Raw genomic sequence first — 26,104 nt, forward strand, 5'->3', positions numbered from 1 at the left:
CAAGCAATAACAAAGAAATATAGAAGACACTTTCAAAATCATAAGAAACTGTACCTTAAAGGACACCATCAAGAATGTGAAAAGAGATAATCCACAGAATGGTAGAAAATACTTGCAAATCACATACAGCTAATCTTTGAATAATGAGGTGGTTGGCACACCAACCCTCTGTGCAGTTGAAAATCTGCCACTTAATTTGCAATTAGCCCTGCATATCTGTGATTCTGCATCTGTGGATTCAAACAACTCCATTTGTGGATTCAACCAACTGTAGTTATTTACTACTTAAAAAAATCCACATGTTAAGTGAACCTGAAAAAAGTTCAAACCTGTGTTGTTCAGAGGTCAACTGTATTTGAAAGCTTTTTAAAAGCATAGCATTTAGAATATACAGGGAATTCCCTGGTGGTTCAGAGGTTAGGACTCTACACTTTTACACCCAAGGGTCCAGGTTTGATCCCTAGCTGGGAAACTAAGATCCCACAAGCCACCCAGTGTGGCCAAAAAAATTAGATTAAAAAAAAAAATATATATATATATATGTATATATATATCAGAACTCTAACAAATCACAGTAAAAAGATAAATACCTCCATTTAAAATAGGCAAAAGATTTGAACAGAAATTTCTCCGAGGAAGACTGGACAATAAGCATAAAAAAAGATTCTCAGTATCATTAGTCGTGAGGGAAATGTAAATTAAAACCACAGTGAAATTACCATTTGATACCAACTGGGATGGCTATATCTTTAAAAGACAGACAATAGCCAAGTGTTGATAAAGACAAAGACACTGGAACCGTCGTCACACACTGCTAATACATAAAAAATGGTACAGCCACTTTGGAAAACAGTCCAGCAGTCTCCCAACATTTCATCAGCAATTCAAGTCACAGGTATGTATTCCATTTATATGAAATGTCCAGAATAGAAAAATCCATTATCAGAGACATAAAGGAGATTACAACTAGGGCTAGGAGATTTGGGAGAAAATGGGGAGTGATCTCTAAAAGTTTCTTTTGGGGATGATGAAAACTCTTTGGAATTAGAGTTGATGGTGGCACAATTCTTTATAAGAAAAACAACCAAACTGTACAGTTTAAATGGACAAACCATGTGGTATACGAAAATTGCTCAGTAGTGTCCGACTCTTTGCAACCCCATGGTCTGTGCATGGACTTCTCCAGGCAAGAATATTGGATTTGGTTGCCATTCGCTTTTCCAGGATATCTTCCCAACCCAGGGATCAAGCCCGGGTCTCCTGCACTGCAGGCAGATTTTTATCATGGGCGTTCCCTGGTATATGAACTATACCTCAATTCAGTTTTATCTCAATTGCCACTATTAAAACAAACTAATTGCATGCACGTGTGCGTGCGCACACACACACACACACACACACACACACACACACACACACACACACACACACACACACACACACACACACAAATACCTTCAGAAGTATTTCAGCTAAAGAACCAATCATATGCAGGGCTCCATCTTTTTTTCGAGGATCAGCATTTGGTTCTGTGAGAATCTGGTAGCAAAATCCCATAGTCTTTTGTAGTACCTAGATTAACAGAGAAAAGTACTGCTTTACCGGATATCCAAAAATCCTTCTAAAGCACTGATGACAAGATGATCTTAAGTAACCATTAAGAACTAAAAGTTTGGGTTTAGAAGATGCAAACTATTATATACAGAATGGATAAACAACAAGGTCCTGCGGTATAGCAGGATGAAATATATTCAATACCCTGTGATAAACTATATATGTAACTGAATCACTATGCTGAATAGCAGAAATTACCACTGTAAATGAACTATACTTCAATAAAATAAACAAAAAAACATCCTAAGTGTATATCTGAACATATTTTAAATATTAAAGCAAAAGTTATCCACATACTAAATAACCCACCTCTTTCCTCTTACTACAGGCTGTAAACAAGAGCGTCTGGGCAGCGGTGGTAGGAGAGATGAAATCCTCAAATACATCTGGAGAATAAATGTAAAATTAACACAGAATATAGAAAAATAGTAATTTCAAATTTTTCACCAAACATTTTCATATAGTTTACAAATGATTTTCAGTGATAACAAAAAAGGACCTTAAATTTTTGCTAAATCTTCAAAGACAAGCATGAAAACAAATCCAGATCTCCATAGAATTTTGCAAAAGCCTAATGCCTTGTCTTTCCTGTACGAATTAAATCTTAATCCATTAACTTCTCCCAATGATTATTTTCTATCATATGAAGCCCCACTACTGTGAGAATTTTCACAATGGGGTCACAAAAATACCAACTACTGAAAGTACGTAAGATTTTGGTAGGAAGAAAGACTAATACTCAACATTAGCCAAATTACAATTCTTTAGTTCCATGCAGAGACTCCGTATGACTCCAGCTTCCCGTATGCGTCTTCTCAACTTCCATACACATGATGACTGACATGGGATCCAAAAGCACAGTTCAGATACTTAGTGTTAAGGCGTACCCTTGAATTTCTAACAGTTCTGGCATGTGCCAGAGGTATATCCAACAGTCATAACCTACTAACACTATTATATTTACATCTGCTAAAAATGAGGATTATCATTATCAAATGACCAAACTAATGAAAAGCTTCCCAAATGACTTAACAATGGATAAAGTATATTAAAATAATGGAAGATTTTTCAGTTCCAAAGGTGAGGCCTTAATATTCAAGGTTTATCATATAGAACCTTAACTACTGACATATTTTGTTTCTAAAAAAGTAAAATGTCCTCACCAAACTTCATGCGTATATATTCATAAGGGTCTTCTTGCCAAAGTTCCTCATCAGCATCTGTATAGCACATCAATGGAAAAATAACATCTTGGATAATGCCCTGCAATTTAAAAGTTAAGAAAGTAACCTTAATTCAGTTTTCAAATTTCTAATAAGTGCTAAAATAAAAATAACTCTACAGCATGTGTTTTAAAGCTTAATATCAAACTTCAGTAAAATATAAATGCATTAAAATGCATTCTCAGATCAACCACCAACGTACATAATCTTACCCTCTGTGCAACAAGGGTAAGGCACGTGTCATAAAATAAGCCTATACATACACAGATAGCAATTAAGTATTCTTAGAAAATACAAAGTGAAATTTTAGTCCATCAAACCCTACAGTTAAAAACAAAGCAAATACACTACTGGAAACAATACATAAGCCAATTAGCCTCAAAAGTAATTTGGTGAAATAGTCCTTTGTCTATTCCAAATTACATGTTAACTAGTCATGTTAAACTAATCATGATCTAACAGTCAGAACTTGAAGGCAAATTTTTAGATAATAGTTTCAGATTAAACAAATAAACTGAATATTCACAAAATATCTTTTATAAAGTTTTTCAGGGTGTTACTTTATTTTTCTAATATAAAACTATCAGAACTAGACCAAGTAACACACATTAAAAAACGGATTTTTTCAACCTTTTTGATAATTAATGTTATTTCCATTATATTTTCTAGAAAAATAGTTCAGATAGAAAATTGTTACTTGTATATGAGGCTTCAGATTCTTCCAGGTGAGAGCATGGGAAACTCCTTGATTAATATAATTTAACGTCTGTTGTAAAACTCGGGGAGCCATATATTGCTTCTCCTTGTACTGATATAACACCTTCAATAAAACCTTTGAAAAAAAATTTGATCAAAACCCAAAGCTTAAATAGAGTTTAACCATTTACAAGCTAGCAAAAACATCTGACACTACCCAGATCATCATCATAAAATAACCACCAGATTCTATTAAAAAGTAATTTTTTAAATTATGTATTGGAGAACTATATTTATTCCCAAAGTAAAATAAACAAATTGAGGTAACATTGTACATCAAAGGATGAGTTTCTTTATGAGTACATAAAGGATTAAATACAAGAAGAAAAAATCATATGCTATTTATGAACACACCACTGAGACAGCACTATATTGTTAAAATCAACTTTTAGGAAAATCTTACCCAAACCATTTAAGCAATTAATGACTGCTAAGAGTTCTTATTCATCTTTGATATTTGAGAATAGCAGTTGTTAAAATATGACCTCAGAGGGTCTGACAGGTCAAAACTATTTTCGTAATAATGCTCAGTCATTATTTGCCATTTTTACTGTGTTGACACTTGCATCAGTGATACAAAATTGGTGGTGGTAAAACTTCAGGGGCCCAACATGAGTCAACAGAGTGGGATAAAGTGTACTAGCAGCCACCATATTCTTTACAGCCACATAGTCACAGAACAAACTTTCCTTAGGAATGTCCTTCACGAACCAGTAATGCATACATGCAGCACTTCTGCTACATACCAAAGTACAATGCTTGGAAGAAAAGCGGAAACAGCTTTTTTGGGGGGCCTTGTTTATCTCACAAGGCCTCAAAAAAAATGAAGCAACACTTGCCTATCCCTCCCCAGGCAAACCTTCAGTAAAAGGCGAAAGATTAATTTCCAAGAGAAACAAGAGTCAGAAATGAAAAAGTTTTTTCCAACAAATACCATAAGCTTGAACGAAAAACTGATTGATAAAATTATGGTTATTTAGACTTGTGTATATGGCAGATTTTTTTTTTCCTCAAAAATGAACAAAATGAGCCTCTCACTGAAGTGAGAATGTGTTACTGGTATTAAAATCCGAGACTTCAAGCAAAACTAGAATTCTCAAAATCTTACACCCACCACTTAGTTCCACTTGACAGCTTTTAAATATTTAAAGATACTTCTGATAAGATCAGTGGTGATATGAATGAATGAAAATTTTTAAAGTTACATAATGAAATCAATTAACATTCAGAAAATTGCCACTGACCCACTAAGTCAATATTTTCCAATGACCAAGGCAGGATTACAAAATCATACACGGATAAAAGACCCATTCAAAGTACAATACCAAACCAATGAATGTTAATATAACAGAATGAGATGTTTATTGCTATAGTTTCAAACTCTACATTGCAATTAACCTTTAAGAAAATACCACTGTCAAATGTTGGCATGATATAAAAAATTTCCACAATTATGTGTAAAGTATATTAAATCAGTCTTTTCTTTTCCAACTTATCTTTGAGACCAAATAATCTTTATTTACTTCCATTAGAAAAAATTAAAACAATGAATAGAGAGGCAGATGTGGTATATGGCTACCTTTTAGTAAGGCAGACATTAAAGATATTAGTAAAAATGTGCAACGATGCCATTTCCTCCTGCTAAAAATTTTTCATTTTGGAAAAGAGCTATTTTCAACAACAACAAAAAACATGTATTCTATTAATATGTGGCAGATTTGCTATTACTTTTAAATAAATTAATACTGTTAAATTTTGTCTCAGTTTTTAAAACGGTAAATATCATTACATATAATACAATCCATTATCTAGATTGTAAGGAAGTCCTGAGACCAAAACATTTGCTAACTACAGTGTTCAAGATGTTAAAGACTGCTACATGCAATCTTTGGATGACAAAAAAACTAGAAATAAGCAAGATAAATTAACAGCGCCATGTTTTTACATGGAAAAATTATGTTAAACTTACTTGTTGGACACCAACAGCAAATGCTTTCAGAAATACTTCAGCAAATTCATTATACTCTTTGGAAACATTGCCAGGACTTCCATACCTAAAAGAACATTAAAATGCCCATCATGTCTTTATAATGTTTTATATCAACACTTATTAAAATAGTACCAAATCGTGAAGATTGAAAAAAAAAAAACTTAAGTTATCACATAATGAGAAGTGTTTACCTTTCAAAAAGCCTTGCTAAGATATGTAAAGCCCACTTCTTACATTTCCACCATGGTAACTCAGGTCTATCATCTTCTTCAACTTGAAGTGTTTCCTTTAAAGAGACATTTATTTAATGACAGACAACATAATCTAAAAGGAATATAGAGTGAGTTCAGAACAGATTCACAAAAACATGAATGCTCCTCCAACACTGGCCTCATTATAAAACGATATACTTGGAAAAGTACTAAACTTTGTTTATAAGAGGCATTTTGCTTCACTACTTAGTTACAAAGGACATGCTTTTTCAAAGTCGTATAAAAGTTTAAACTCAAAAACATTTTAGTCATGATCCAAATAATACAAATAAAGGCCTGGGCAAGCAGCTTAACTAAAACCAGTATAGTTAAAGGGCACAAATCAAAAGGGCACAAAAAGCTCCATTTAAAAAATCTACTTTCAGAAATACTAGTTTAAATATATAAACAGATGAAAATATTCATTTACAAAACTATTTGTAACAGAGAAAAATGCCAAGAACTAAACATTCATTAATAAGGAGATGTTTAATTATGGAACATCCATAACAGACTACTACACAACCATTAAAAGAATGAACTGGCTCATTGTATTACTGACCTAAGACAGTCATGACATATTTTTAAAGACAAAGAAATGAGACTGTGAAACAACCAAAACTTCCATACACTGCCAGTGACAGCAATGATACTTTGGAAGTTATTTATAAAATTAAACATATACATTCACAGCAGCCTTATTTGTAACACTAAAATCTTGAAACCACCCAGATACACATTAACTTGTAAATAAATATAGAACATCCTTACAATGGGATACCACTTGTCAATAAAAAGGAACTACCATAACACAACATGAATGCATCATAAGTATATTAAGTAAAAGTAGATACAAAAAAAATCACCTTTTTATTAGATTCTATGCAGGCAAAATTAATATGTTTATTATTACAAATGATACCAAAAAAGATGCAGAATATAGTTATGAAAATTCAAAGTTATATTTTATACCTATTAAATGTGTACAGAAAATAACTCTTCAAATCACTTTCCTATGGAGTGGAAGGAAGGTCCTATTTACTTCTTCAGTGTATTTTTAAAATAAAAATTTGAGCACTAAAATGCAAACTAAATTACAAAACAGATTAGTCTCACTTATTCCACTAAAAAAAATTATGTTGGTAAATTACATAACCCTTCTATGCCTCTGTTTAAATAAATTCAGGATTTTTTTTTTTTTTGAACATTAGATAAGCAAGGTATGCAAAAGTACTTAAAACACACTAGGGATTCAGGAATTGAAAATTCACTATCTCTCTAGAAAACTAGATTATAAAGAAAAATTGTGGTTATTTAAAAAATTGTTATTAAATGTGAAAAAAATAAATTTTTTATTTATGGACAATTCTGTTTATGGGACTGAAAAACCAATGAATTGTACACTAAAATAGTGAATTTTATAGTATTTGAGTTAGATCTCTATAAGGTTGTTATTTTAAAACCAAGTAATATAACTAACAACAAAGTCTGACCAACTTGTAAATCAAGTTCTTCTTCAGTTCATCCAAGTCTGACAAATCACTAGATTAAAATCCAGCTACAGGCTCTTTGTTTCTTTTTGAGATATAACTGATATCTAACATTGTGTTAGTTTTAAGGTATAAACAGAATAATTTGATATATGTATAAACTGCAAAATGTTTACTACAGTAAGTTTTGGAAGATGGTGTAAAGGTACAAATTTCCAGGTATATGATAAATAAATTCTGGGGACACGGTATCTATAGATTTGATAAATAATAAATAACAAAAAAATATTGTTTATCTGAAGGTTGCTAGGACAGTATATTTAAAAGTTCTCACTATAAGAAAAAAAATTCCTAACTATGTCAGGTGATACATTTTATGAACTCAGTTAAAAACTGAAGAACAGAGAATTAGGATGGAAAAAACAAGCTATATATAAGCACCTTAAATAATACACATAACAACCTTTATAATTTTTCCCTTAATATACTCACATATATAAACAAATGAAACATGTATTTAGAAAAACTTGCATCACAAAATACGTACATTCACAAAGAATGTTTTAGAAAATATCAATTAAAATTCTCAAAAGGTAACTAAATATTTAAGTTCAGTGATATAGGAAATACACTTACATTAGGTACATCCCTGTTCACAACAGTCTTTAAAATTTCTATCCATTCTGTCAGATTCTGTTGGTTTATCAGCTCCAGTGGTAATGTATACTAAATTAAAATCAAGAATCAATATTTTAAAATCTTTACCTTTTACTCTTTATAAAACCTAAAACGTACTTCATGCAATCCACATTTCCTCTTTTAGTAGATAGGCAAATTTCTCATCTGGCTGATTTGGTTAGTTTATGTACAATGGTCAACTGTGGCAAAGACAGTGAGCATTCTTGTCTGATTCCCAAATTTCTGGGAATACATCTAATTTTCACCATAAGGTACGATATCTTTTACTGAGTTAAGGAAATTTCTATTCCAGGATACTTAAGTTAATTTTTTTTAAAGCAGAAATGATTATTTTATCAAATACTTTATCTACCATCCTTAAAGATTGTTTACAGGTCTCTTTTTGCATAATATAAAACTTAATCACAAAAACTGGTTTTTCACTCTTGACATTCTCATGTTTCTGGGGTAAATCATATCACTTAATAGGAACTTAAAATCAATATCCTATTTAGCATTTCAGGACCTCTATTTTCACAAATGAGCCAGTACTATATTTTGATTTCAGGGTATGCTAGTCTCAAAAAATCAATTGGGTCCTATGCCCTAGAATAACTTATGAAAAGAACTTTCATTTCTTTAAAAATTGTATAAGGAGTCATTAGAAAGATATTAGATTATCTTTAAAGATCTAGCAATAGCATGAAAAATCCAACCAAACAATGGCAGTCCGTTATAATAACCTTAGTGGAAATAAAGTCTATTTAAATGAGATTTATAAAAAATAAGTAATGGTATGAATTGAACCAAAGATTCTGGCAGATGAGACAAATCTCTCTTGGCCATGTGGCACAAGAAGAGCAAGAATTTTAATCCTAATAGAAAACTCTGTTTCATAAGTAATTACAGTCCACTGAGACTATAGATACCACCATTTCCTTAGTTGGGTCTTTTATCCCAGAAAGATTTAGAATATATAAAGTCAAATCCACAGTATTAATCATTTTGTGTCAAGCTTAGGAATAGGTTTTGTAATTAGTGGGACAATCTACACATATATGGCATGACAAAGCACATGTCAGATGTAAACTCTAAGAACTGATTTTCAGTTTTGTGAATTCTTAAGCTGAAAGATATTCTTTACCATCATTAATGGTGCCAAATGATAGCGGACTTTATATATTAAAAACTACTTTATAAAATTACCTGAACAAGAGCATAGAAGATCTTGAAAATTTGTTTCTGAATGAGAACAGATTGATCAGACTGATCAGAAAGAAGCTGGATAAAACGGTCCTTTAGAACTGGCAGGAAATGCTGCATTGCTGCTACCAATGGACTCCGTTCCTCTGGTTTCTTATACCTTTGGGTAGGAATATAAACTAATTCTGTGAGAATTTATTTACAATTTTATTTATAAATATAAACTACTTGCCTGTTTATACAGATAAAAGCAAATATTTTCTAAGCAATTTTATAGTCCTAGAAGAAAAACCTATTATGGAATTTAACCATAGGTAAAAAGCGACTTGAGAAAAACCTCAAATAACAAGAGAACATCTAAAATTTACTGAGTATTTATTAGAGGTAAATAACCTCCAAGGCCTCATTAATATTCTCACTTCTATAGCTGAGGAAACTGAGGCACAGAGTAGTTAAATATCTTCCCCAATATATAAATCTAGGTATGAACCTTAGCAGATTCAGGATCTGCCCTTTAACCATTTCACTATGTTATCACTAACTGTGAATACTGATACAACTGAGGAGCTACAATGATTTGGTTTTTAAACATTAGGAGCTAATGTGATTTATACACCAAAAGCATTACGGAAGAAATGGCATCTGTAAAGCAGAAAATATTCTATTTCTAAAAGCACTATAAATCACTGTAGTGACATGTTACCACTATAAATTTGTAACCTTTCTGGCAACAAAGCCTGACCTCAACAGGATATTGATGATCTCTGTTTATCCCATTTGGACTAAATATTCATATACTTATAGCATGTATAAAAAATAATGTTTGATTCCTGGATACTGGTATAGATTTCAATAGAAAATATATTATGTGAACCTTGTTAAACTTTTGTAAACTTTGAAAAACCCTGAATTCTGACTTACATTTTGCTTCAAAGATAGGAGTAAACAAGTGCTGACTAACTGAGACATTCCCCTGTAGAGATCCTTAGCATTTTAACAGTACTATTAAAAGGTCTACTGGCTTGTTTTTTTTAATTAAGTAACTGATTTCCCCTATCAGACCCCAGTTTTATCTACCACTAGCTTTTCTAAAGGGAGAAAATGTATCTAAGAATTGAGTGTGTTAGTATGTTTTTAAAGGTAAAGGTAGACATTCCTAAAAGGCAGGAGTGTTTTTTCCACTGGGTGAAACGAGAAGCAAAGTAAACTGCCAAGATTAAAATAAGAGCAATGCTCATGCTAATAATGATTTGAGATTAAACAATTAACTGACAGTTTTAAATATTATTTGATATGCTGAGAAATTACACCTAGTATACATTTAAAGGTTACCTGAACATTTGAGTCAATAAAAACAGTAACGATTTACAAAAGGAAGCCATTTGCACTCTCCAATTTGATTAGACAAGCTGTATTAATTACTGACAATATTATCTTGTAACAACAAAGAGGAGAACTATATTATGCAACCCTCTCTCCATTATCTAATCCAGCGATCACCCACATTATTATTTTCATACTCATTAGTTTAGATATTGTACCATCCAACTTCCAGGCAACCACTCAGTGCAGAGAGGGAGTTAGGAGAGAAGAATGTCTTAAAATGGAATGGGTTTGAGTATGAAAATAATTTATGGAAGGATACAAATACTATTCCATAAGACCTGAAAGCTCCTGAAAGCATGAAAATGTGATACCAATAAAAGCCTACGGAGCGATCAAGATGGTGGAGGAATAGGATGTGGAGCTCACCTCTTAAATAAAAGCCTATTATCAGTGTCAATCTGGTGAACCATACTCAGGGAATTCTCAAAAACTAGCCAATCACTTTCCTCTTTAAAAAAAGAAATAAGTCAATTTGCATGTAAAAGATCACATGCAAATTCCCCATCTTGGCATTCAAAACCGTCTTTTAACAAGGTCCCAATTTACTAATTTAAAACGAACCCCAATCTCTCACCAGAAGTTAGCCATACCAGTCAGTGGTCTCCTCACTACCCACTAAAGACAGTGTCTCATTTCTGCCTCGGCGTCTTTATTTGCTCACTCCATGTGGTGTGACATATCTTTCTCTTCAAATGTTCCTTCTATGCTCCTTCAACTGACAAGCATTTCCTAAGGATCTATGCTCCTGAAGATCATCACAACTTTCAATTTCTGCATGCATTTTCGTAGAACTGCTTTAGTCCACACAGGCCCCTTGTGAACACCTTGTGCTCCACAAACACTGGCTGAAAATAAACTGAAATTCCACCACTGCAGCAGTCTCCTATGTTTTCCATTTTAAAAATCCCTATCATACTCTCTCCTACTAAAGATTACAGGGCAGGAGAGACTTGAACCTTCTCAATGACAATGACAGCTTGTTATTATTATTCTCTCTCAGTCACTCACTTACCAGAACTACAACAACTGGCACTCCGACAGAGGTTGGAGCAACAGCTGGAACATCCCTTAGCAGGAAGATGGGTAGCTGGTGGGAACACAAGAAAACACCAGTACCAATGCTGTAAATGGTATATTTCTTTCCTGCTCAGAACAAAAGCAGCAGTTCATCAGCTACTTTGAGTGGGACCCAGAAAGGATATCAGAGGCTAACTTCAAGCCCCAGAGTTAGAGGGCTCACAATGTGTAGCTGTTAGGACTAGAAATAAAGCCACCATCATGGTGTAGTGTTCCTTCTTCTTTAATTTTCTAACATCAAAATTTTCAAGTGCCTACCAATTTCATTATTTTCACCACACACTTAAGAGAGAAACCTCAACAACGTTAGGCTTACTACTTTTAGTGCTACACCTCACTACTTTTAGTGCTACCTCAACTTCCAAGGTTAGATGTTTTTTTTCCTGATCCCTAAACCCAGGTCTAAAATGATCCCTAAATCTTTCTTACTGATACTAAGTACTTACACAGACTATAATTTGCTCAAATACACCAACACTGAAGCAGATGACTATGAATCCTTCAAACACAATGATTAAAAAATGATCAAATGAATTTCCAACACATTCTTCTTAAAGAATTAGAGGTAGGTTCTTGAAACTTAGCAAGAACTCAAATTAAGATAAAAATTTACAGAAAGCCAGGAAAAGAGCTCTAAAGCTCAGTGTACTCTGACCCCTTTCACATCTTAAAAAAAGCTTATCTTTAGGCCTATTATCAGCACAATTAAGGAGTCTATATAGAAGAGTTATAGATAACTTAGGTTTTGAATAGGCAAATAGATGATTAAGAAGAAAGGGCACAATGAGTTTCACAGCTGAATCAACAGAAGAGACTGCAGAATTAAAACAAGAATGCTATTTCAAAACGAAGACACAATTAAAATCAACATGTAATTCACTAACTTTGGTATATAGATCAAATGAAACTTTAAGTCGTTCAAACCGATTAGCTTAAATTTCCCAAGCTTTTTCTACTTCTCAGAACTATAGGAATTGAGATACTTACTCATAATTTTTCACAAGCTGATAGAGGCAAAGAAGAATTCCTAGCCAACATGCACTGTTGTCAGACTGAAGATAAAAGCCAATTTTGTCCACAATAGCAGTCCAGCGACTTGGATAATCATGTTTGATGATATGATGAATGCATGTAGTAAGCTGTACCCTGAAAGTCAAAAATAAACAATAAGAAGGAAGAAATACTAAGCCCATGCCATAATTAGAGAAGCCTTCGCCACAATGGAAAGATCCCACATGCCCAAAAGAAGAACCAAAGCAGCCAAATATATATATATGGCTTTAAAATCAACATTGAAAAAACTAAGATCATAGCATCTGGTCCCATCACTTCATGGCAAATAGATGGGGAAACAATGGAAACAGTGACAGACTTTATTTCTTGGGCTCCAAAATCACTGCAGATGGTGATTGCAGCCATGAAATTAAAAGACGCTTGCTCCTTGGAAAAGAAGCTGTGACCAACTTAGACAGCATATTAAAAAGCAGAGACATTACTTTGCTGACAAAGGTCCATCTAGTCAAAGCTATGGTTTTTCCAGTGGTCATGTATGAATGTGAGAGTTGGACCATAACGAAAACTGAGCACTGAAGAATTGATGTTTTTGAATTGTGGTGTTGGAGAGGACTCTTGAGAGACCCTTGGACTGCAAGGAGATCCAACCAGTCAATCCTGAAGGAAATCAGTCCTGAATATTCACTGGAAGGACTGATGCTGAAGCTGAAGCTCCAATATGTTGGCCACCTGATGCAAAGACCTGACTCACTGGAAAAGACCCTGATGCTGGGAAAGACTAAAGGCAGGAGGAGAAGGGGACGACAGAGGATGAGATGGTTGGATGGCATCACCGACTCAATGGATATGAGTTTGAGCAAGCTCCGGGAGTTGGTGATGGATAGGGAAGCCTGGAATGCAGCAGTCCATGGGGTCGCAAAGAGTCAGACACAACTGAGCAACTGGACTGCACTTTCCAAGTGGTGCAGTGGATAAGAATTCCCCTGCCAATGTGGAGGACACAGGCTTGATCCCTGGTCCAGGAAGATTCCACAAGCCGCAGAGCAACTAAGCCCGTGCACCCCAACTACTGAAGCCCATGCGCCCTAGAGCATGCAAGCTGCCAACAACTGAGCCCACATGCTGCAACTACTGAAGCCTGAGTACCTAGAGCCTGTGGTCCGCAATGAGAAGCCAGCACACCGCGACAAAGAGTAGCCCCTGACTGCTGCTAGAGAAAGCCTGAGCAAAGCTACAAAGACTCAGTGCAGCCAAAAATAAATTTTAAAAAACAAGTCACTAAGCAAGAACTATTACTACTGATTTCAAAGAAACCCAACAAATGTTACAAATGCAGGTAATTGTATTTTTTTTCATCCCCATCAACTGATAGGTTTCGTTCAGAACATCAATACAATATAAAGTATATGACAGAATTCTATAGTTTTCCACGCTCCCTTTCATCTAAACATAGTATGTTTCACAAGTTTGACATGAAGTTTAAAGTTCTGGATTTTAATAAATGTAAAATTAAACTGCAGTGAGAAAGTAAAACAAAAAACTAATTTTCCTGTAACAGCATTTAAGTTTTGTGCTTCAGAAAGGATAGACTTTGGGGGGGATCTCCGCTGGGTCTTGGTTACAGCACTAGGGATCTTGGCTGCATCTTGCTGAATCTTTCAGTCACAGCACACTGACTCTGGAGTTGTGGCACATAGGCTTTAGTTGCTCCACAACATGTAGGATCAAAGTTCCCCAAACAGGGACTGAACCTGCATCCCCTGCCATTGTAAAGTGGATTCTTTACAATGATCACCAGGGAAGTCTCCAAAACAACCGATTTTTATGTTCTGAAAGATTCCCTTTCCTGCAAACCCTGAAAATTATTACCTTCAATAAAATAATGGTTAAGTTTAAAATACATACATACCTGATGAGCTCAGGAGAGTGGATAATGGCTTCTACAATATTTTCTCGAATACAATGTCGATCTTCTTCAGGAATAGTATAAGGGGATATATCCCCTGGTGCTGTTTCCCGATCAGGCCAATACTGCGTTATCATATTTTTCAAATAGATAACACCTAAAATATAGATCAATTTGACAAAAGAATGTGAAAGCACTGTAACCATCCCCGCATCTACACCTCAGTTTCTTTCTTTTAGACCAACCACTACTAGTAAAGCTATCCTTTTAAAACTAAAATACTGTATTCTATTATTTAAAAAGTTGACAAAACACAAATTTAAGGTTGGCTACAGTAATCACCCACAAAGTCATTATTAAATATACAGTCTGCGGGAGTTGGTGACGGACAGGGAGGCCTGGCGTGCTGCGGTTCATGGGGTTGCAAAGAGTTGGACACGACTGAGCAACTGAACTAAACTGAACTGAACTGCAGTAAGTCTGCAAACTAAAACAAAACCGTTTTTACAATGCATTTACACACAACACTTTTCACCCTGTTACCAAGTCTGTTTTTTAAATGAAACTTCTAAAAAACGAAACTGAATACACGTACCAATAAAGTTTCTACTTAATCTTGGAATCTAGAACTGTGAGAAACAGCCTCTGAGGATTTCTTTCTATCTTAATGCACCAAAGAAGTGGATGTATATACTTACTTGTACAATTTTGATTCAGTATTTTAAAAGGTGTTTAGTCAAACAAAATACATAAACAAGTGGGAACTGTACTGCAAGAACCTTATGATTCACTCTACTCCATCCAGAATGCTTGAGCTCTACTACAAAGACAGTAAATGTACCTTTCAAAGTCTAACAAATGAAACCACCATATACCATGCACTATACAATATAATTCAGTTATTATAAGGATGTAAATTTTAAAGTAATGATGATACTATAAAAATTAGGACCAATTCCACAGTTCAGTTGCTTCCGGCTTTATACATACTAAAAAAACAACTTTCTAGTACAATTTAATTTTGCTAAAACACATAATCAAGTTTCTAAGGTGCTTAAGATCCTTCCTAAATCCAAAGGCTTTCAACATCTTAGTAAAACTTTTGAGATTTAAAGGCAAAGATTCTTATCTAAAAAAATATCCAAAGGGGAAAATGTCAACTTCATAAGTAAAAGAGAAATGACAGTTAAAATAGTCAAACCAACCTTTTCCTATTTAACTAGAAAAATTTTTTAAAGATTTACTGTTGACCATGGTTCAGTGAAATTACTGTATTTTATAGACACAAAAGTCTCATTTGTGTTATTTATATGCCAATTTTTAAAAAGTCATAACTTCCATTCATTCATTCATTTACCGAGTACCTTCACTGTGTCAGGCAATTCTTTAGGTACTCGGAATACAACTGTTAACCATACAGACCTGATATTAAATTCCAACAACTGAGAAAGGTTTCAGAGCATATGGAACATTAAGGTAAACCATTTAGTCATTAAAATATAAATTTTAGGATTAACACTATGTAGAGAAAAGGGATGTGCTTGCATTAAATAAAGTAAGCGGAAAAATTTTTTTAAAAAACAAAATCGGTGTAAGGAAAAAGAACAGCAAAAAATAACTCCAGAATATAAGTGGTTTTTCCAAAACAATAGTTATTTGCAGTTTATATGTCCTATAAGAAATGCATCTGCAAATAAACAACAAGCATTAAAGATGTGAATTCCATTACTGTGCTGATTAACAGATAATATCAGAAGTAGCATGCCACATTTTCATAGACTCTGATACTGAAGGAATTAATATTTTGTTGAAACTGGGACTAAGAAATAGTATCTTTTAAATGGTTAAAATAAAACAGTAAAAGCAAATAACTGGAGGTTTGTATCTTAGAATCATCCATCAAGGAAGGAAACACAATATGGAGAATCTTGCAATAAACCTCATCAATTTTCCAGCTTTTTTCTTAATTTGGTGAAATATCACATTCCTTTAAACTCTGCCACCAGATACCAACGTACTTGCAACAGTTCGTAGTAAACACAAGGGGGCCAAATCAATTTTCTGGGAAGAAAATCACAGAAGGATCTTCCCAAGACACTTCTGCTATTCAACTATGAACCTTTCAAACATTATTTACGTATATCCAAGAAAATAATTCAGGAAACTTGCCTGCCTGTCTCACAGGTAAATCCAGTTGTTCCGACATAGTAATCTGAAGCAGCGTTGAAACAAAATTCAGAGACTTGTGTGCCTACAAATAAAAAAATATAGTTTAAATTTCTGCAAATAAATATTCTTAGTACTCTTATTTCACTACTTGGCTGGCACAAAAGGCTCTCCTCCACTAGCTGGTTCCAGTATTTCCTACCACTCACATATAAGAAACACACACAAAACGCAGTAATCTAACTCCTAAAACCTTCATATGTTTGCATTTGCCTACATACTGTTGAACTTCTAACCACATTGGTGGCAGCAGCTCACAAACAGTCTCCTCTGTGATACCTATTTCCCCAATTCAGTAATAATTTCTCCAGGGATATTCTATTAAGTGGCTAGACAAAAATGAAATGAGCAAAAATTAATAACCTGAGGGGGTCATTTCCAAGGTGCTAATAACATTTTGTATCATAATACAGCTGTTTTATAAGTGTGTCCAGTTTGTGAAAATTAATCAACTGTATCCTCATGATCATTTTCTGTATGCATGCTATATTTAAAAATAGCTTTGAACATACAATAATAGTAGGATATAAACTGCATGACTTAATAAATGTATTTACATGAATATACAATGCAACACATACAGAAAATAATGAAATGCACCAAAAATGCTAATGAGTTATATCTGGGACGGTAGGATTATAGAGATTTTCTATTAGACAAATTTTATGCCATGATCCTGGATTACTTTCATTAACAACACAAAAAAGTTAGTTAATTCCTAAATCTGTCATATTTGCTTTTATTAAAAAAGACCTGAAATCTCTTCTTATATGTATTCTCATTCCCTCTTCCACAATATAAATACCTCCTATAATGTCCTTCCAGCCCAAGTTTTAGTATTTTTCTGCGCATGTTCACATGGACACTCATAATTTTTAGTTTCCTCCTTATAGACTTTTTCATGCATTCTACAAACACATTCTTAGAAACAGAAGAATTTCCCTTCAGATATAAAAAAATGTCTTCCACATTAGACCCAAAGGGATACTCTGCTCATTTAGTCACTCCAAAAATTATTTACTTAGTTGTTCTTGGTGCAAAACACTATACCAGGACCTGAAAACACAAGGTTGAACAAGACAGGAAGTCTCCATGACCTCATGGAAAATGAACAATGAAGGAAAATAAGACAGCCAAACAGGTAACTGTAATGAAGTATCAATATAATGGAAGAAACAGAAAACACTCCCGAAGAATCAAAAGTAGAATCTCCTAACCCAGAAGTAGTATTTAAATTTAAGACCTGGACAGGAGCAGTTAAATAGATAGAGGGGAGGAATTTACCCTTTTCAGTACTCTAAATAGATCTGAACAGTTAACCGTTATCTTTCATGAAACACCCTGCCATCTAAATCATTCATACATCACTTTTCCTGGTACCTTTTCAGGCTCCTTTGGTTGTTTCTCATTCTGTCTACATGGTTCAAGAACTCAGTCATAGGCCAGCTTTTCTGCTCCCCAGCTGATTTCATGCAACTCCTATCTTTAACTACCATCTATAAATCAAATGTAGTTTCCAGTCAAGGACACACTAACAGACCTATTTAACATCCCTACCTCCATTATCACACAGGATTTTCAGACTTACTATGATGAAATCATTTTTTCCCCTAAAAGTCGTGACTCTTCCTTCCTTGTACCACCCCTCCCAACCTGTCATCAGTATCTGTTATTCATATCTGAAAATTGACTGTCATCTTTAATATGTTCCTCTTCTTTTAAAATTAAAAAAAAATGTTTTGAATTTATTGATTTTTCACTGTGCTGGGTCTCTGTTGCTGTGCACGTGTTTTCTCTAGAGCAGAGACTACTCCTCCTTGCACTGCACAGGCTTCTCGCTGCAGTGGCTTCTCTTGTTGCAGAGCACAAACTTTAGGGCACTCTGGCACAGTAGTTGCTGCCCACAGGCTTTTTCGACCCTCAGCACGTGGAATCTTCTCAGAGCAGAGATTGAACCCATGTCTCCTGCATTGGCAGGCAGATTCTTAACCACTGGACCACCAGGGAAGTCCACTTTCCTCTTCTTATCCCAATTCAATACATCACACTCTATCAATTGCATAGCCAAAATGGTTGTATAATTGATATATCCACTTTCTCCATTCCCACTAACACCAACCTAGTCCAACTATCATCCCTCTTAATATAACCATTTGCCTCCCCAACCATGCTTTATTTAGTACTTAATAATCTTTAAAATTGTAAAGTAATCCCCTTGAAACACATCTTTTAACAATTTTCTAGTGTATTTCCTAAGGCCTAAAAGGCCCTGTCTTATCTTGTTCTGCTTATTTCTTCAGCCTCACTTAAAGAAATTTCCTCATCCCCCTCATTGCCCCACCTTAGGTTTTTGCAACAATAAACATTACCCCATTTCAGTCTTTGTACACGCTGTCACTTTCTGCCTACATCACTCTTCTCTCCAATGCTCCACCAGAGTTAACTGGTCCACATCCTTATTCTTTAGGTCTCAAGTTTAAACGTTTCCTTAGAGAAGCATTTCCTTACTGATCACACTAGGGCTAAGTAGGGCTCCCAATTACTCTCATAAGCTCCAAGGGTTTTTTTTTCCCACTTCATAATAATTATTACATATTTGTAGACTGGCTTTATGTCTGCCTCTCCTATTAGACTCAAGACACACTAGGAATAAACACTTTACTGTCTTTATATCCAATTACTCATATTTGGCATTCAAGATAATCAACAAATTTATTAAAAGAATAACTGAATGAATTAACAAAAAAGGTGCCTTAGAGGCAGTTGTGATCACATAGAGGTTGTATGGAGCAAAAAAGCAAATTTGTATTTTTAGACTGGTAAGCCCACAAAGACCACTACTATGATACTTCTTAAGTCATTAATATTGCAGCAATATATCTTATCTCCTGCATAAAATTGTGAACTCTATGAATGAACTGCTAGAATTCAAGACAGTACTGGTTATAAACCTAAGTGATGTCATGTCCTACATTTTAAATTCCTGAGCAAGTTTAATTCAGCAAATTAATTTTTTTATTGTGAAGATTAATTATATTTAACAAATATTTATGGCACTTTTTTAAAAAGATTCTTTTCCCATATAGGCCATTACAGAGTACTGAATGGAGTTCCCTGTGCTATACCAGCAGGTTCTTATTATCTCTTTTATATATAGTAGTATATAGAAGTCTGCAGCAAATCTAACTCTTAATTACAAAGTCAGTATAACAAAAACTACTTCACAGGATAGCTATAAGGAAATAACACGAAAAGTATTTTAGCAAACATCAAAACATGACAGGGAGTTCCTTGGTGGTCTAATGGTGAGGATTCCAGGCTTTCACTGCCATGGCCAGAGATTAATCCCTGATCAGGGAACTAAGAATCCTCCAAGTTGTGCAGTGTGGCCAAAAAATAAAAACAACAAAAAAACACACAAAAATCATACCTCATCTTTCTCAGAAAGTATGTTCTAAAGTCAGCTGGGCATAAATTGACTTTGCCAAATTACTTTTCAGTACGTTAAATCACTCATAAAGTACAACATGCAGTTTCATTTATATATAATGCTCTCCTGAGGTCCCAATTCTGCAGTTTATCATTCTGAGTAGAAAAAGACTGCTTTCTATGACTGGAACTCCAAATGAGGCTGTTGGTTTACATTTAGGAGTCACTTTATAACAACAAAAACCACCACACAACGGCTACTGTTTTTGTTGGTTGGACACAGACAGCTACATGTGAGTTAGAAGTGAGCACGTGCGACTCAGTGCATCTTCCTGTAACACAACAGGTACCACATGTTATAATAACAAAGGACCTTTATCAATTTCTAACTTCTTAAGGTTTAAACAACACAAAAAAACCCCTTAGGAGTACTTGAAGGAAACCAAGGTGAATATTTTTATCATCTTGGTGGAGAAAACCTAAGCCTAACAGTTTAAAGGGTGAAAGACATGAAATAGTTTTGGTATCAGATAGATAAAAGTAAAGCTTCATAGGCTTCGGCCCTGCCTTGGTGTAAATAATGTTGAGGGGAACAAAAGGAAAATACCTCAACATCTGAGGAAGTGTTAACTACTCCACAACAAAAATCAACAAATACGTGCGAGCAAATTACAAAATAATTAGCACAAGGAGCTACCTAGTGGCTTAGTGGTTAGGATTCCAGGCCTTCACTGCCATGGCCCAGGTTCAACCCTTGGTTGAGGAACTGAGATCCCACAAGCCACATGGCATGGCCACACACACGCGTGGACGAGACAAAGCTACCCCAAAACAATATATGCAACACCAAAGCACTGATCAAGGTAAGGAAAAAAAGGAATTCAGTGCTGGTAGATTATAAAATGGTACAACCATATTGGAAAACTGGCATTACCTGACATGCACTTATCTCATAACCTAGCAATTTCCCTCTTATATATTCAAGAGAAATAAGGGGTTATGTTCATAATACCTATTAACATGTGACTATATAAACTATATAAACATGACTATATAACATGTGATATAATTCATACATGAAATACTATACAATAACTTAAAAAAAAAAAAACCCAACCTATGAAATCAATACAGATATCAAAAACATGTTGAGAAAGAAGCCAGACTATGATATAGTATGATATACTATGTAATCCTATTAACATGAAGTTTAAGGACAGGTGAATCCAAGCTACAATTAACAGAAATCAGAGTAACAGTAACCTAAAGAAAGGTACTGATTAGGAAGAGTCTTAAGGGAAAGTTCGAGGCCAATGAAAATGTTTTCTCTATTTGTCTATCCATCTTAATCTGGAGGATGATACTTAGATAAAAGCTCACTGAGTTGTACATATTTTTGAGCTTTGTATTATATATAAATTATCCCTCAAAAGAGAAAAAAAATCAACAAGATTACTTATACTTGAACATTCACAGCATTATTCATAACTAAGTGGAAACAACTAAGATGTCCTTCAATGGGTAAGCAAAATGTAAGCATATCCATTCATTCGTGTAACATTATTCAGTAATAACAAAGAATGAAGTACTGACACATAGTACAATACGTATGAAGCTTAAAAACATTACACTATGTGAAAGAAGCCAGTCACCAAAGGCTACAGATGGTATGATTTCATTTGTATCAAATGTCCAGAATAGGTAAATCTATGGGCAGAAAGTAGCCGAGGACTGGAGGTGTGTAGGAAGAAGTAGGGAGTGACTGCTAATAGTATGGATTTCTTATTGGGGTGATAAAAATGCTCTAAAGTTTGTGGTGACGGATCCATAACTGTGCATATACTAAAAAACCCTTGAATTGGATACTAAAGAGACTGAATTCAATAAATTTATTATTTTAAAAAACCAGCGAAACTAAACATTGAAAATAAGTACTAATTTATCACTCTATTATCTTGTCACTTTGAATGCTTTCAGAAACACACCAGCATAAATCCAAAAAGCGCAACTGACCAAAAAAACCTGTTATGTTCAGACAACTGAGCTAGACTAAGGTTAAGAAAGAAGGGGTGTTTCTATCAGCAGGAATAGCACAAGCAATCTCAACCTTGGACATCCATCTACTGGTGCCGTCCATCTGAAATCCCTAGTGCAGGAAGCCTTGTCATCTTCTCCCAAAGAAGTTAACAAATGGACTCAATTAAATTAGTACCAAATATCAAACATCAGGTTCTCAAGAAAAAAAACTGAGACAAAAAGTAGATTCATCATCACTGGAAGGTGGGATGGAGATTAACTATAAACTGGAGTTGAGGCATTTTATTGGGATAATGGTAAGTTTCCAAAACTGCTGCTGCTGCTGCTAAGTCGCTTCAGTCGTGTCCGACTCTGCAACCCCATAGACAGCAGCCCACCAGGCTCCCCCGTCCCCGGGATTCTCCAGGCAAGAACACTGGAGTGGGTTGTCATTTCCTTCTCCAATGCGTGAAAGTGAAAAGTGAAAGTGAAGTCGCTCAGTCGTGTCCGACTCTTAGCGACCCCATGGACTGCAGCCTACCAGGCTCTTCCGTCTGTGGGATTTTCCAGGCAAGAGTACTGGAGTGGGGTGCCACTGTCTTCTCCGTTTCCAAAACTAGATTGTTCTAAAAGCCATACAACTCAAATCTACTAAAAATCACTGATCATCACTTAAAACAGGTAAATTTTATAGTATATAAATTATACCTCAATTAAGTTTAAAAATGGGGGAAAATGCATAGATCTGTACAGTTAGTTATAAAACAAACAAGATATACACTAACTGTACAAGTTAGGAAAAAACTCAAGCGCTGGATAATCTCTAACAACTTTCTGGATTCTTGAATATAGCAAACTATCACATATTTAGAAGAATTTCTATCACATGTTAACTATTCATAAATGTTAAACATCTTTATATTTTATAATATAAAAAATAAATTTAAGTAAAAATATCACTAGCATCAACTTTAATCACAAAGTCTGGCAAACACTGATTAGGCTTCAGAAGCTGCTACAATAAATCTTTTATATGAGTCTAAGTATAAATGTAACTTCTGGATGCTGACACTAATTAGGGGCCTGCCTCAAGCTCCTGGCATCTAGCAGTCCGAGAACCAGGAGAAGTGAAGCAACAAATGGGTCATTATATATCATAAAGCTAAAACTGCTAACACTCAGGTTTAAAAGCTGCTCACCATAATACAGAACTATCTTTCTAGACAACTTCTTACCTTCTCATTATTTGTCATCAATACAGATAACCAACATTCACCCTTAACCCACCTCAACAAAATTCTTCAACTCCATCTCCTTTAACTCCACTCCACTTACCAGTACTTTACAACATGCCATATACTACAGAGATAAAAGATCACCACTTCAAGGTAGGGTAGGGGATTAATTCTAATTAGACTGACAGTAAGTTTTTTAGTTAGACCCTAAAGCAGTTAAACCCACGGAAATGAGAAGAAAAGATTTTTAAAAGGAAAAGTACGGGTTATGTTATGCTGTGAAAGTGCTGCACTCAATATGCCAGCAAATTTGGAAAACTCAGCAGTGGCCACAGGACTGGAAAAGGTCAGTTTTCATTCCAATCCCAAAGAAAGGCAATGCCAAAGAATGCTCAAACTACCACACAATTGCACTCATCTCACATGCTAGTAAAGTAATGCTTAAAATTCTCCAAGCCAGGCTTCAGCAATATGTCAACCGTGAACTTCCTGATGTGCAAGCTGGTTTTAGAAAAGGCAGAGGAACCAGAGATCAAATTGCCAACATCTGCTGGATCATAGAAAAAGCAAGAGACTTCCAGAAAAACATCTATTTCTGCTTTATTGACTATGCCAAAGCCTTTGACTGTGTGGATCACAATAAACTGTGAAAAATTCTGAAAGAGATGGGAATACCAGACCACCTGACCTGCCTCTTGAGAAATCTGTATGCAAGTCAGGAAGCAACAGCTAGAACTGGACATGGAACAACAGACTGGTTCCAAATAAGAAAAGGAGTTCGTCAAGGCTGTATATTGTCACCCTGCTTATTTAACTTATATGCAGAGTACATCATGAGAAACGCTGAACTGGAAGAAACACAAGCTGGAATCAAGATTGCCGGGAGAAATATCAATAACCTCAGATATGCAGATGACACCACCCTTATGGCAGAAAGTGAAGAGGAACTCAAAAGCCTCTTGATGAAAGTGAAAGTGGAGAGTGAAAAAGTTGGCTTAAAGCTCAACATTCAGAAAACAAGATCATGCATCCGGCCCCATCACTTCACGGGAAATAGATGGGGAAACAGTGGAAACAGCGTCAGACTTTATTTTTCTGGGCTCCAAAATCACTGCAGATTGTGACTGCAGCCATGAAATTAAAAGACACTTACTCCTTGGAAGGAAAGTTATGACCAACCTAGATAGCATATTCCAAAGCAGAGACATTACTTTGCCAACAAAGGTTCGTCTAGTCAAGGCTATGGTTTTTCCTGTGGTCATGTATGGATGTGAGAGTTGGACTGTGAAGAAGGCTGAGCGCCGAAGAATTGATGCTTTTGAACTGTGGTGTTGGAGAAGAAACTCTTGAGAGTCCCTTGGACTGCAAGGAGATCCAACCAGTCCATTCTGAAGGAGATCAGCCCTGGGATTTCTTTGGAAGGAATGATGCTAAAGCTGAAACTCCAGTACTTTGGCCACCCCATGCGAAGAGTTGACTCATTGGAAAAGACTCTGATGCTGGGAGGGATTGGGGGCAGGAGGAGAAGGGGACGACAGAGGATGAGATGGCTGGATGGCATCACTGACTCGATGGACATGAGTCTGAGTGAACTCCGGGAGTTGGTGATGGACAGGGAGACCTGGCGTGCCGCGATTCATGGGGTAGCAAAGAGTCGGACACGACTGAGTGACTGATCTGATATGATTTTAAAGAGATTACCAGGAGTACGAAAGAGAACAGTGAAAGACAAAAATGAATAGGTAAGTTGTGATCATATCAAGATCTATTAAGTGTGAACTTATTTTTGAAAGTTTTCACATGATCAGATCTATCCTGTAGGAAGATAAGGTCACGAAGCAGTATGAGGATGTAATTCTAGGATAGAGGACTATAAAACATTACAGATAGAAAACTATCATTATAAAAGTCTGAAATCTTCTACTCCACAGGGAGCTCCGTTACTCCCCAAAATAAGTCTGACTACAAAAGGAAAAAAAAAGAAAGACATATATATCACATAAACACACTTCCCCTGACCCTACTACCCTTCTAACCTACAAACTTATTCCTAGTGAAGCTGAAGCTCCAATGCTTTGGCCACCTGATGTGAAAAACTGACTCACTGGAAAAGACTCTGGTGCTGGGAAAGATTGAAGGCAGGAGGAGAAGGGGACAACAGAGGATGAGAGGGTTGGATGGCATCACCATCACCGACTCAATGGACATGAGTTTGAGCATGCTCCAGGAGTTGGTGATAGACAGGGAAGCCTGCAACACTGCAGTCCATGGGGTCACAGAGTCGGACACGCTGAGCGACTGAACTGAACGAGCATTTCACTCACTAATCCTGTAATCAGACACTGTTTTCTCCAAGGTTATCCTTCTCCAAGGTCATCAATACGTTAAAAGACCTTCCCAGCAAAGTCTTCATTTTCCGTTAATTTCTCTCATTTAGAAATGTCAAAAACCGTTTTTTCTAATAGCTTTTTAAGCAAAAGGAATTCATACTCAATGGTAGAAAATTTTTTTAATTTATTTAAGGAAAAAGGAAACCAATCTTCTTACTTGAAATTCCTTTTCTTGCCTTCCTCCTACTTTTCTGCACAATTCTCCCATCTCCTTTTCCAT

The 26,104-nt window shown here is 35.3% G+C and overlaps 1 protein-coding gene across 1 annotated transcript in view; it reads right to left on the minus strand.

The window, feature by feature from the left end:
* The window catches only part of IPO7 (importin 7), a 43,578-nt gene that overhangs the window by 11,311 nt on the left and 6,163 nt on the right, over nt 1-26,104 (minus strand). Inside the window, exons 2-12 of the mRNA NM_001192356.1 lie at nt 16,758-16,839; nt 14,592-14,745; nt 12,656-12,814; nt 9,209-9,365; nt 7,961-8,050; nt 5,775-5,869; nt 5,563-5,647; nt 3,535-3,669; nt 2,778-2,877; nt 1,924-2,000; nt 1,456-1,572 (exon numbers count right to left, since the gene is read on the minus strand). Coding sequence (NP_001179285.1) covers nt 1,456-1,572; nt 1,924-2,000; nt 2,778-2,877; nt 3,535-3,669; nt 5,563-5,647; nt 5,775-5,869; nt 7,961-8,050; nt 9,209-9,365; nt 12,656-12,814; nt 14,592-14,745; nt 16,758-16,839 — 1,251 coding nt within the window. The remainder of the gene's footprint in view (nt 1-1,455; nt 1,573-1,923; nt 2,001-2,777; nt 2,878-3,534; nt 3,670-5,562; nt 5,648-5,774; nt 5,870-7,960; nt 8,051-9,208; nt 9,366-12,655; nt 12,815-14,591; nt 14,746-16,757; nt 16,840-26,104) is intronic.

The sequence above is a fragment of the Bos taurus genome, chromosome 15, assembly GCF_002263795.3.
Source record: "Bos taurus isolate L1 Dominette 01449 registration number 42190680 breed Hereford chromosome 15, ARS-UCD2.0, whole genome shotgun sequence".
In the NCBI taxonomy this organism is placed as follows: domain Eukaryota; kingdom Metazoa; phylum Chordata; class Mammalia; order Artiodactyla; family Bovidae; genus Bos; species Bos taurus.